At 38.8% G+C, this 12,200-nt stretch overlaps 1 protein-coding gene across 2 annotated transcripts in view; it reads right to left on the reverse strand.

The window, feature by feature from the left end:
- FRAS1 (Fraser extracellular matrix complex subunit 1) overlaps positions 1-12,200 on the reverse strand; it is a 500,829-nt gene that overhangs the window by 16,706 nt on the left and 471,923 nt on the right. For both annotated transcript variants that reach the window (XM_077143064.1, XM_077143062.1), the window contains 5 exons: positions 9,057-9,271; positions 6,732-6,882; positions 4,683-4,790; positions 3,525-3,684; positions 632-748 (listed from right to left, as the gene is read on the reverse strand). In XM_077143064.1, the coding sequence (XP_076999179.1) occupies positions 632-748; positions 3,525-3,684; positions 4,683-4,790; positions 6,732-6,882; positions 9,057-9,271 (751 nt within the window). The remainder of the gene's footprint in view (positions 1-631; positions 749-3,524; positions 3,685-4,682; positions 4,791-6,731; positions 6,883-9,056; positions 9,272-12,200) is intronic.

Here is a 12,200-nt window from a genome sequence, read left to right on the forward strand (position 1 = left end):
AGGAATTGACTCAGAAAATTCCCCCTCTTCCTGGGCATCATCACATATCCCCTTCTACTGGATTATTTCCAGCAACATACAAACATTTTGAAATATCTTCAACCCTAAAAACAAATAAAATCCTTCTCTGATGCCCCCTGCCCCAATTTGCTTACAGCTACTCTCTTACTTCGCCATTGTCTTTCATAGTAAAACTCTTTAAGCATTGTTTATCCCTGATGTCTCCACTTCTCCACCATCTCCTCTTGAACACATTCCAATCAGCTTTTTACCCTCACCAGTGGAACACAAGGTCATCAAAGATTTCTATATCGTCAAATCCAATGGTCAAGTCTCAGTTTCTTAACTTAAAAACCACATTTCAAATTCTGTCTTCATGTGGCTTTCAGATCCTGCCTTCAGCATCTTCTCTCAGAAGTCCTTAGTTCCTAGAGTGCTGGCACTAAAATACAAGGTACCTGAGAGCAGAGGTATTTTTCCATCCCCTGCTATGACCTCATGCTATAATCTCAATGCTAGATTAGAGCAAAGCCCAAAAGAGCTCAATGAATACTGGCTGAATGGATGAGCATATGACACAAAGGCAGACCAATTCAGACCAAGGTGCAAACAGGTGGATGTACTTCCCTACCTTTCTGGGGCATGTGCGGTACAGGCCAAAGGCTTTTCTCCTGCATCAACCCAAGGCTGTGTGGGCTGCACTGTGCAAGGGATCAGGTAGATTGTATACTCCCCAGAGTAGTCTTTCCTGAAAGGATGCAGAGCAGAGGTTATAAAGATCAACTGATAGATCATTTACTTACCTAGAGTGGTAGGTTGAACACATATCCTTAATTTTAATCTCCGTCCCTGTGGGTATGAACCCATTATAACTAGGATGCTTGGAAGATGATTTTTTTTATTTAAAGTGGCCCAATTTAGTGAGGGTGGGTCTTAATCTGGATTGCTGGAGGATGTGGATATAATAGAAGCCAGAAAGCACAGGACATCACCATGTGATGGAAAAGCCAAGGAACCCCAAGGACAAAGGCAGCTGACCCAAAGAGGAAGCAAGCCACCCAGTCTCCAAAACTGTGAGCCAATAATTTCCATTGTTTGAACCAGCCCATTGTTTGGTATTTGTCATAGCAGCCTGGCAAACTAAGACACAGAACACTTCACTACACAGTTTTCAGATGGGAATTGTGTTAGGCATTCAAGAACTTTACAAGTTCATGAACAATTTTCAGGAACTCATCTCTGGTTATTCTAACCTTCAAAGGATTATCCAGAGGTTAAAGAGAGCTACTTTCATTTAAGACTTTGCATGAGGAAAGCTGAGAAAGGAACACTGTTTATTAAAAATAAAAAATCTCAGCTGAAGACAAAACCAAACTGACTATTTTCTTTAGATTTCCTTGAATCATTCTGACAATCATTGTTTAGTGTTTCTTGTTGACTGATATGCGTTCAATGCATTCTCAAATGCAAAAGCTTTTATTTATCAGGATGTGCCTATATCAGCTGCTCTGATAGGGAAGGTGGCAAATGCCTTATGAAGAACATTTTCCTGTTGGAAAAATTGGAATTTTTCCTGTTTATGGTGGGGCATAGATTCTCTAGGTTGTGACACAGCGGGCATAGAAATTTCATATCCCTTTCCCACACTTGTCATTGGGTAGCAGCTCCAGTGCTGGCAGGTTGCCTGGAAGGCAGCCAGATGTCCAGACACTTCAGGGAGTTCTTCAAGGGCCTTGGGAAGATGCCATCCATTGAATAAAGAGCATGGGGTTGTGAATCTTAATTATGACTCTGTTAGGAGTGATCTGGGAACAGTGCTTTATACCATATTGGCCGTTTTTTTTTTTTTTTTTTTTTATTATTACTTATTAGTAAAGTGATTGCTAAAAACACACAAACAACTTTTATGACATCTCCTGGGTTAAGTGGCACATATGGTCTAGTCCTTGCTTTGCCTTAGCTACAGTTACACGACTTTAGACAAATTGTACCACTTTCAGGCCCTTAGTTTCTAAACAACTCCCTGCTCTGAAAGTCTATGTCTGAAATTTTCCTATACAATCCCCACCTTCATCCAAAGCTCTGAGTCAGCAGAAAATGAAATCTTTTGTGCCATGTTTAAAATACATGTTATTCTTCTCTTTGCTAATCCTCTATGCATTTTACCTCCTTACTCCCACTGTCAGTTCCTAGGGGACATTATTTGGGACCTACCATGTGCTAAAACCTGCAGTTCTGTAGATTCAGGATGAACCACACAGGGCTTCTACCCTGGAAACTTACAATCTAGTGGAAAAAGGAGCCAGCCAATAGACCATTATTATTCAATGAGATGTATTATAGTAGAAGCTAGAAAAAAGTGGGAATATGGTGGAGAGAGTGTCTAGCACTGATAGGGAGTCAAGGAAAATATCACCGAGTGGGGAGAGTATTTGAGTTGGGTCTCAGAGGAGTTAAAAGTTTACCAGGAGGAAAAGAACAGGAAGAAGAGAGTGAATTGTGAAGGCATGGAGGTGCAAATGGGCTAGTATGTTCAGGCATTGATGAGAAACCTAATTTTAGAAGGCTGGATTTTAGATGAGGCTAGAGCAGAGGAGTGGACCTTGTATGCAACATAAAGCATTTGGAACACATCTGTATGAAATGAAAATGGGCAGAGGGTTTAAGAAAGGACAGTTTCTCTGCTTATTAATTGAGGCAAAATCCATAAATAATCTCATGAGGTTCTACGAAGCAAAGTCCTTGAAGATGATAATGTATTGATTTCAAAGGTCACAAATTTATAATTAAGGATATCCTTTTGAAAATGATTCTCAAGACAATATGCAGACATTGTCCGAGATATGTAATAAAATGTCATTTTTAAAGTCCTGATTCTATCACTTTTTAAGAACTGAAACAAGATTTTCATGTTAAATGTAGATCTTAATTTCATGATGCATGAAAATGAGGATAATACTTAATGACAGACTCCTGGTTGCCTCCATTATCCTTTCCATGGTAATAGTTTTCGTTGTGTTTTTCCCTTTCTTCCTTTTTGCAAGAGGAATTTGCTTTTCTGTATTATATAATTCCTAGTCTATCTCTATATTGTGTATGGGAGAGGAATAAATCATATCATTTATTTTATAGAACATTGTACCAACAAAGGTGGCATCTGGACCTATTAACCGGAGATCCTTAATTTTGCACTGGTTAGGGTAACTGGAGTTGGATTACTTTATTACAACAAGGTTTTAGCTGGACACACCATATTTCCCAGCTTCCCTTGCAGGTAGATGTAATCATGTGGCCAAGTTCTACCCTATGGGACATAAGTCAAATGAATGTATGCCCTCCCTGGTCTTAACCTTGGAATTGGGTGAACATTTCTTAATTGATACATAAGAAGTTGAACTGAGCTAGTTGTGTTTCTTTCTCTCTTTTCAGAGGGTAAACAGAAGTCCAACTTTTGAAGAAAGCTCTGCTTACAAGCTCCTAAAAACATTTCAGATCTACCCTAGAAACCACCATCCCTGTATCACCTGTTATAAGAGCTAGTGGCTCTCCAGAGTTGATAAGGAGAATCAAAAGTCTGAGCACTCCATAGAAGCTGCAGATCAAATTCAATTCCTCCTAGGTGGTCTGGAGTCAATATGAAAGATTTCACATCTGGGAGAGTGTGATGCTCCATCACAAATTGTCCTATTTCAAGGAGAAACACACAAACTTATTCTTGAGTTTCATGATACTTATGGTGAAGCCCCTTTGAAAGCTCAAGAACTGAGTCAAAGGTCTTCTATCAAACAACTAAGATTACACACTTGCACCTTTAGAATATATTCCACACTGGGTGAGACACTATGGCATCTCACCGCAGCCCATTGTATTACCTGTGATTGAACTACTTGTATTTATAAACAAAATAAATGTACCTTGGGAAAATAGTTCTCATAAGCATATTCACAATAACAGGAGTCTTTAAGTGGCAATGAACATTGGATTAACCTAGCTTTAAATTCCAGCCAACATGTTTCTTACAGAAAGTTCTCACTAGTTTATAATAGAAATATTAATGTTGGATAAAAATCACATTCAGGGCCATACAAGCACTTAATGGAAGTGAACAATTGTTAACATCACTAAAAAGGTAAAAGTCAGCAAGACACCTCTGTACTTCTAAATAGTACTGATGTATAGAGGGAGCTACTGCAGACTGAAAGAGACTAAGAGATTTAATAACCAAATGCAATACGTGCACTGGATTGGATACTAGTTTCTTTTATATAAACAGGCAGAAGACAAACAAAGAAACATTTAAACAAATGGAAAAGACATTTCTGGGATAACAGAGGAAATATGAAAGGGATTGGATATTACTGAATCAATTTCTTGGCTGTGTTAAATATCTTGGGTATTTTAATGGCATTGTAATTATGTAAGAAAATGTTCTTGATCTTAGGAAACACAAACTTAGGAATTTAGGGGTAAAATGACATGAAGACTGCAATTTCTTTCAAACGGTATGGCAAAAAAAATTGTGCACATGTGTTTGCGTACATACATGTATAAGAAAACATTAATATACATTAACTCTTGCTAGAGGGCCCATGTTTCCTATTGTTCTACTCTTTAAACTTTTTTGTAAAATTGAAACTTTTCATAATAAAAAGGTGGTTAAAAAAAAAGGTTACTGATTTTACCTCTGAATTTGGCATGGGTCTTGAATTCAATGACGAGTCGACCATCCTCTCGAATATAGATTCTTATTATCTGAAGCCTTGCAGAGAGCACACTATCTGTCTGGATTCCTGGGCAGGCACAATACACAAGACATCCAAGTTAGGATATGGAGAAGACCACCATGTAAGTGAACCCAGTGACACCTCTAACTAGAGCTGCACATTTATTTGAACGTAACTTAAGAGAAAATATAACATATTCACATAAACATATATTCTAGTTGGAGGCACTTGCCAATTTATATTGTATTGCAGATCATTCTACATGGTTCTTATTTTACCATTCCAATTTCCCTCACATGATCTCTTTAAATCTATAGGTGCCACTTGGCTCAGATGCAGGGTCCCAGCCCACAACTCAGAATTAAAAAGAATCTTCCAACTTCTTTCAGCTTTAAACTAGGATGCAATTACAGCACATATACTTCATACTGTATTGTCTTTTCCTCACGGGACACCTTTCAAAACTTAAGAGAGCCATAAAGAAAGCCCTAGTGGCTACATTTAGTATTCAAACAAGTGGAGAATTAAAGGGAAGCCTATAGAAGGCTGGCTCTATATGGCATAACATGAGTAAGACATGGCTTTTTCTTATTATTACTACAGTTTTTGTTTTGTTTTGTTCTGTTTTTATTAGAGAAGTTGTGGCTTACAGAACAATCATGCATAAAATACAAGATTCCCATATACCACCCTATTACTAACACCAAGCATCGGTATGGAATATTATTACAATTGAGGAATGCATACCTTTCTAATTGTACCAAAAACTATAGTCCACAGTTTAACTGAGGGTCACTGCTTGTGTTGTGCACTTCCATGGATTTCAAGAAATATTTCATCCTAATATTAAATACAACCTAACATTACCCCTTTTAATCACATTCTGACAGGGCTAAAGCTGTGGCTTTAATAAGGATAATTATAATCATGTTCCCCAATGAATTCAGAATGGAAACTATCAGGGAAGGGGACAAATAAAGTTTGAAAAAAAAGCTCAAAGGATTATCTGACTTAGAAGTGGGAAAATTTTTTGAAGTTATTTTCTGATGAGAAAAATAAAGCAAATGAATGATTTGAACTTAAGCCATTTAACGGAAAGAAAAAAAGGACTATATTTGCATTACCAGAAATGAAGCCCTATCTAAAGAAAACTCCTGTAGTCTTTAAGCATCTCTTCCTCAGACAAACTGAATCATCTCCGGGGAGGAGGAGAGAGTGAACAGGAGAAGTAGAAGTAAGGGGAAATAGGTCAAGGGCAAGGTTTGGAGTACAGGACACTAAAAATGGACGAGAAAAACAGAAAATAAAAAACAACCCAGGCCCACTGGAATAAATGGAGTAGAGAATCAGGGAGTTTTAGGGGACATTTATGTGGAAGCAGTGGGAGTCTGTGGGATAAGGTGAGAGATACAGGGTAAGGAGCTGCCACAAACCAGCCCCTTGGGGCTCTTCTCAAGGAGGACAGTGGTGGGAATGAGCCTGAAGCAAAGGCCACTTTAAAACTTCAGTATTGCAGTCCTGAGGTTTAAAATCCCTACTTCTGAGAATGCAATAAAAGATCAAACTCTTGAGTCAAATGAATAAAATAGGCCAGACTGCTTGATAGGTTTTTCCATTTCTGTGCGTCTCATTTGAAGATACTTTTGTTTTTTCAAAAACATGACACACCATTTATAATTAGCAAAAAATGAACATGATTATATTAGAAAAGAACATGTTTCTAAATCTCTAAGGGGCAGTAAAGGACCCATCTGTCACTTGCTACCGTCTATTCTGAGCTTTAGCAATCTGAGCTGAATACTCCATCCCAAGGACTTTCCAGCATCAGCGTGTATGGATAGTGCTCATTTTCAGAAACCCCTCTTCAGACTCAGGGCAGCCTTCCTTTGACTGCACATATGGGACAACAGGATGATAAGTGCAGCAACTGTTAAACTCACTTTATTTTTTAATTTATTTTGATCTTGCTTCAGTACAAGGCAGTAATAGTGGAGTCAGTGGGTTTACCTGTTCTCCAGAGAACAGTGTCATAGAAGAAGGAAAACTCCATCTCGGTGTGATGCTCCAAGGAGGCCCAGCCCCTAGGGGCTGTCACATAGACGTAGGACACATAGAGAGGCACGTGCACTGTCAGGAATGACTGGGCAGAGTCCCTCACCTGCAAGCAAGCAATGTGCACACGGGGAAGGTTATTTCTTATCTGGGATGAGAAGGCATTTGATCATTACATTTGAGTCCAGTTTTCACTTGCTCATGTAGTTATTCATTCATTCGATAACTGTTAATCAATTGCCTACGATTGCACTAGATTCCATGTGAGGAACTGGGGCTTCGGCAGTGGAAACAAAGAAAACATCTGTCCGAATAGAACCTATAGTCAATAAGGGAGATACATACATTTAAAAAATAAAGTAAACAAGGGGATGGAAAAATGACTAGATGCTTCTTTAGAAAGGGTGATCTGGGGAGGTGATATGAACAAAAATATTTTTGAAGAGTAAGAATGAGCAGTTAAGTCTGGCTTTGTATCTACTCTTCAACTGCTAGAAGCTTTAACGAAAATGTCTTATTTTGCCATGAAATCCTACTGCTTTTAAGTAGCTGTTTTCTTGATTTGGTGCTTGCCCTGTTACCACAACCCTTTATCTGTTCCCCGGAGCTGTGAGAAAGTGGTTTCTGCCAGTTTTGCTGGCTGTTCAAAGCTGCTGCAAGGGGATGAAGTCCTGAGGCATCTCACTCAGCCATCCAGATGGGGATGGGGCCTCAAGATTCCTTTATTTGCTTTTCTTTATTAAAGAAGGTGTGGGTTTATCAAGATTCCTTTTTGAAATGGGATATTCTGTTCTCTTTAGAAAATTTCCAAGACTTTATCTGAACCCCATATCATGTTCTTCCCCTTTAATCCACAGATTGTACTATTACTTGTCCCAGTCTCAAAATGTTAATATTAGAGTCTCAATATTCTCCAGTTCATTGGCAAGATTAATTTTCCCTTCTCTGTTTCTGTTTATTTTCCTTTAGCCCTCATGGTATTACGTACTAATCCTTAAAAATAATGGCAAATACTGCATATCTAACTTTTGCCAGTCTTTCCCATATGTTAACTGGGGATTATTAGTCACAATTAGAGATGAGGTTCAGAGAGGTGATGTCTCATCCAAGCCAGCTGATATTTGATAGAGAAAGATTTAAACTAAGGCTTAGATGAGTTCTATGCTCTTTCTACCATACAGTAGCTGTTTCAACTATTTTTAAGGAAACAGGAAACAATGAGGTCCTTCGGTAGGGATATTTTTTTCTGGTGTTGGTTTAAGAACTGGTAAATACATAATAAAAATAAGAAGTCCTTGTCCTTGATATTTGAAAATATTCTGAGCAAAAATATCTATAAATGTAATTAAAGCAAAATCGCAGAGAATACTATTTTTGAGGGTGCAGGGAAGGAACAAATCACTTTGAAAAGTGATAGTAAATTATGTAACTGCAAGAAACAAGCCCTAAGAATATCTTACGAGTCTATTCAGTAGAGGGCAGTAGTGTATACACAATGAGAGGCATCCCAAAGAAAACAAAACAAATTTTAATCAAAGATATTTTTTCTAAACTAATACTTTACGATCCTCTACAATTTCCTTCCCCCAGCGAAATGAAGAACAAACCTTGAACTAATTTTTTTTCATTGAGGTAACTGCCTAAAATTGGATAGAACCTGCTTTAGAATTCATCTTCCTTTGAGGATGGATTAGCCTAATCCTGGCCCTTTGACATAGGTACTGTTCTATGACTCTTGCTTCTTGCAAAAAAATTTCACTAATGTGCAATGATCACAAACAGCGTCTATTTTTCCAAGGGTTGCAAGTTGCAAAAATCAAAATATTTTAAACAATTATTTTTCCATAATGCTTGAGATGATGACAGTGCTCTTCTCATCTTCTGAAGATTGTGTGCATCACAAGTCATCACAAATCATTTCCCTGGCTTGGGAAAATACTCCATCTTCACAATAAGAACCCACCATCAAATATAAATCTTCTTTTTGGCTTCCAAAATATACAGAGAGGAAAAAGTTGATATTCCCAGAGAAGTAAAATTAGGACCACTGTAAACTTTTCCCACATGAAGTTGATGTAGAGGACTTATAGGGCTTTCTCTAGCCATGATGCTGCCAAAATCTCAGTTGAACTACTTATAAAGTAGACTCTCTTAGCTGGTTGGTTCAGTTCTGGGGGCCACTGGAGGCAGAGCGCTAACCGAAGTGCTTCAGAAACAAACAAAAGTTGAACACGGCACCCCAGTGCACACAGCCCTCCGGCAAGCCCTCGGAGCACCCACCTGGAAGTCGGCAGTTACAGACCCACCACAGACATCAATTAATTCCGTCATGTCATAATATGCATCAAAGGTCCAGACACAGCTCTTGAGGTTCAGGTGTTTGTAGAGCTGGATTGTCTTTGATTCCCGCACGCTAGGATCAAACTGGAAGGGGCGGTCGTAGCCAGGACCCAGGGCAGTGCTGTCATAGAACATGTCATCCAGGAACCCGGCCTCTGTGGAGAGGGAAGGAACAAGGAATGGCTGACAGCCTGCTGACTTGCCTCTCACCAAGAAGTTGGGTTGGGAAGGGATGCATCTTTTTGACATTGGGAGAGCTTTCCCTACAGCTGGACTCTATTAACAGAGCAACCCAGGGCTCCCAAAGCACTGTGAGAATGTGAGCTTGTTAATTGCCTGTGGCCTGGTGTTAAGTGAAGACTGATTGGGTCCACAGACTCCTCTAGAAGGCTGCAGGAACCCGGAAAGAGAAGGTAAAAAAAATGGTACCGTGATTGAAAAAGTCAGAACTCATGGCCTCTTGTACCTTGGAAAAGAAACTATGCAGAAACTTTGCCTGTCACACCTGAAAGTCTGGTTCTATGCTTCACAATCAGCCGTTTAAGATATGAATTTCCTACATGGATAATTTATTGATGAATTGTTATTTTTATTTTTAAGACTGATTTTGGAAAAAATTGCTTTTTTCGAAGCTGAAAAATATCTGGCTACCTTCCTTCCTTCCTGTGGTTTCTGAACTCTTGAAAAAAATGTCTTAATTTTGTGTTAATGAGTAAATGGCTCACTAATGATGCTTCACTAAACCTCACCTGCTACAGGCAAAAATTATTGGATCAAATGCTGCCAGGCAAGTGAACTGCTCTAAATTAAGGAAGATGTTCATGCAGTAGAGAGATGAATACAGAGACAATTACAGAATATTAGTGTTAACATTTTTATAGTACTACAAGCAATTATAGAAGTTGGAAGGGGTTAATGCATTTCTTAGAATGCTTGACACCAGTCCCCAGCCCTCTGCCTCACGAAGTCAACTCAATTAACAGGTTGAATTTAACTGTTTTTGAGTAGGGGAAGAAGTGCAAAATTTCAGTCTTTAAACAGAGTATGTATCTTTCACTAACTACATAGGTAGTTAGTGAATTGTTCCACATAGGTGGAACAATTAAACTTACACATTTAGCTCAGCAATTTACAAATAATTTACACTCAAGTAATTTCTACCGTATAAAGACCATCACTACCAAAAATGATGCTTAATGACTATGAAAGAGCTTAAGAATGCTTCTATTTTTAAAAACACTGTTAGCTGATTCATCAGCTGTGAAGGAAGAAAATAAGCTTTTAACGTGCTCTTACTAAGGTAAATGGGAATGGACAGAATTCTTTGTAAAGTAAAATGTATGCTGTGATGAACACAGAAATGCCCTGACTCCTTCAGCTCCTTTAGGATCTGCCTCAGTTGTAGAGAGCAGCTCACGCAAAGGTCATACACTTCCTGGGGCAGTTGAATTTCACTGCCTGAATGAAGTGGGGTATAAAGGCTTCTCTCCAGAGCTCCCTGCCAGGGTTTGTTGGGTTTGCACTGCAGTTTGACTTCTGCCCCTGCCCGGTCCTGCCGCCTCTCTTTTCTTTAACAGGTGCTGACACTTAATAAACATCTTGCACCCTAAACTTCCTCCATCTCAGCTCCTGCTTCTGGATGTCCTGCAAGATTTGCACTTTAGCTGCTTAAAGATGCCACTATGATGGGATGTTAGAGCACAGACCCAAACATGTTCATCGGAGGGGAGGAAGCAACTAAAATTCTAAAATTTACCAGTCTCTAAGCAGAGTATGTTTAAAATGCTTTACAAAAGCCAATGCACTTAATCTTTACCTTCACAGGTAGCAATTTTTAGCCTTATGTTAGGGATAAGAAATCAGTGGCTCAGAGAGGTCAAGTTATTTTTTTTTATTATTATGTTTTTAAACATAACAACATACAAACACGAACATTCTTACCATATGATCATTCCACTCCTGGTATATAATTAAACACTCCCAATATCATCACCATGATCATTTCTTAGAACATTTGCATCAATTCAGAAAAAGAAATAAAAAGAAAAAAGAAGAAAACTCATACATACCATACCCCTTACCTCTCCCTCTCGTTGACTGCTAATATTTCCATTTCCCCAGTATATTTTAGCCTTTGTTTCCCCTATTTTTTTCTATACCCCCATTGATCACTAGCATTTCATTCTACTAAATTTATTCTAACATTTGTTCCCCCTATTATTTATTTATTTTTAATCCATCTGTTTTACTCATCTGTCCACACTGTAGATAAAAGGAGCATCAGACACAAGGTTTTCACAATCACACAGTCACATTGCGAAAGCTATATCATTATACAATCATCTTCAAGAAACATGGCTGCCAGAACACACCTCTACGTTCTCAGGCACTTCCCTCCAGCCTCTTCAATATACTTTAACTAAAAAGGTGATATCTATAAAACGTATAAGAATAACCTCCAGGATAAGCTCTCGATTCTGTTTGAAATCTCTCAGCCATTGACATTTATTTTATCTCATTTCTCTCTTCCCCCTTTCAGTCAAGACAGTTTCTCAACCCCTTGATGCTGAGTCTCAGCTCATTCTAGGACTTCTGTCCCATGTTGCCAGGAAGGTTTACATCCCTGGGAGTCATGTTCCATGTAGAGAGGGGGAGGGCAGTGAGTTTGCTTGTCATGTTGGCTGAGAGAGAGAGGGCACATCTGAGCAACAGAAGAAGTTCTGTTGGGGGTGACTCTTAGGCCTAATTTTAAGTAGGCTTAGCCTATCCTTTGTGGGGATAAGTTTCATATGAACAACCCCCAAGATTGGGGGCTCAACCTATTGCTTCCTTGTCTCCACTGCTTGTGAGGATATCAGGAATCCTCCACATGGGGAAGTTGAATTTTCCCCCTTTCTTGCCATTCCCTCATAGGGACTTTACAAATACTTTTTTATTCACTGTTCAATTCACTCTGGGATTTTTTATTCACTGATCAATTCACTCTGGGATTTATCGGGCCATCACTCTGGACAAACCTACAAAATCTCATGCCCTACTCAAGGTTCCATGTACTTATGGTGTTCAATTAAACCATCCACATAA

Source organism: Tamandua tetradactyla, chromosome 24, assembly GCF_023851605.1.
Source record: "Tamandua tetradactyla isolate mTamTet1 chromosome 24, mTamTet1.pri, whole genome shotgun sequence".
NCBI classification, from domain to species: Eukaryota; Metazoa; Chordata; class Mammalia; order Pilosa; family Myrmecophagidae; genus Tamandua; species Tamandua tetradactyla.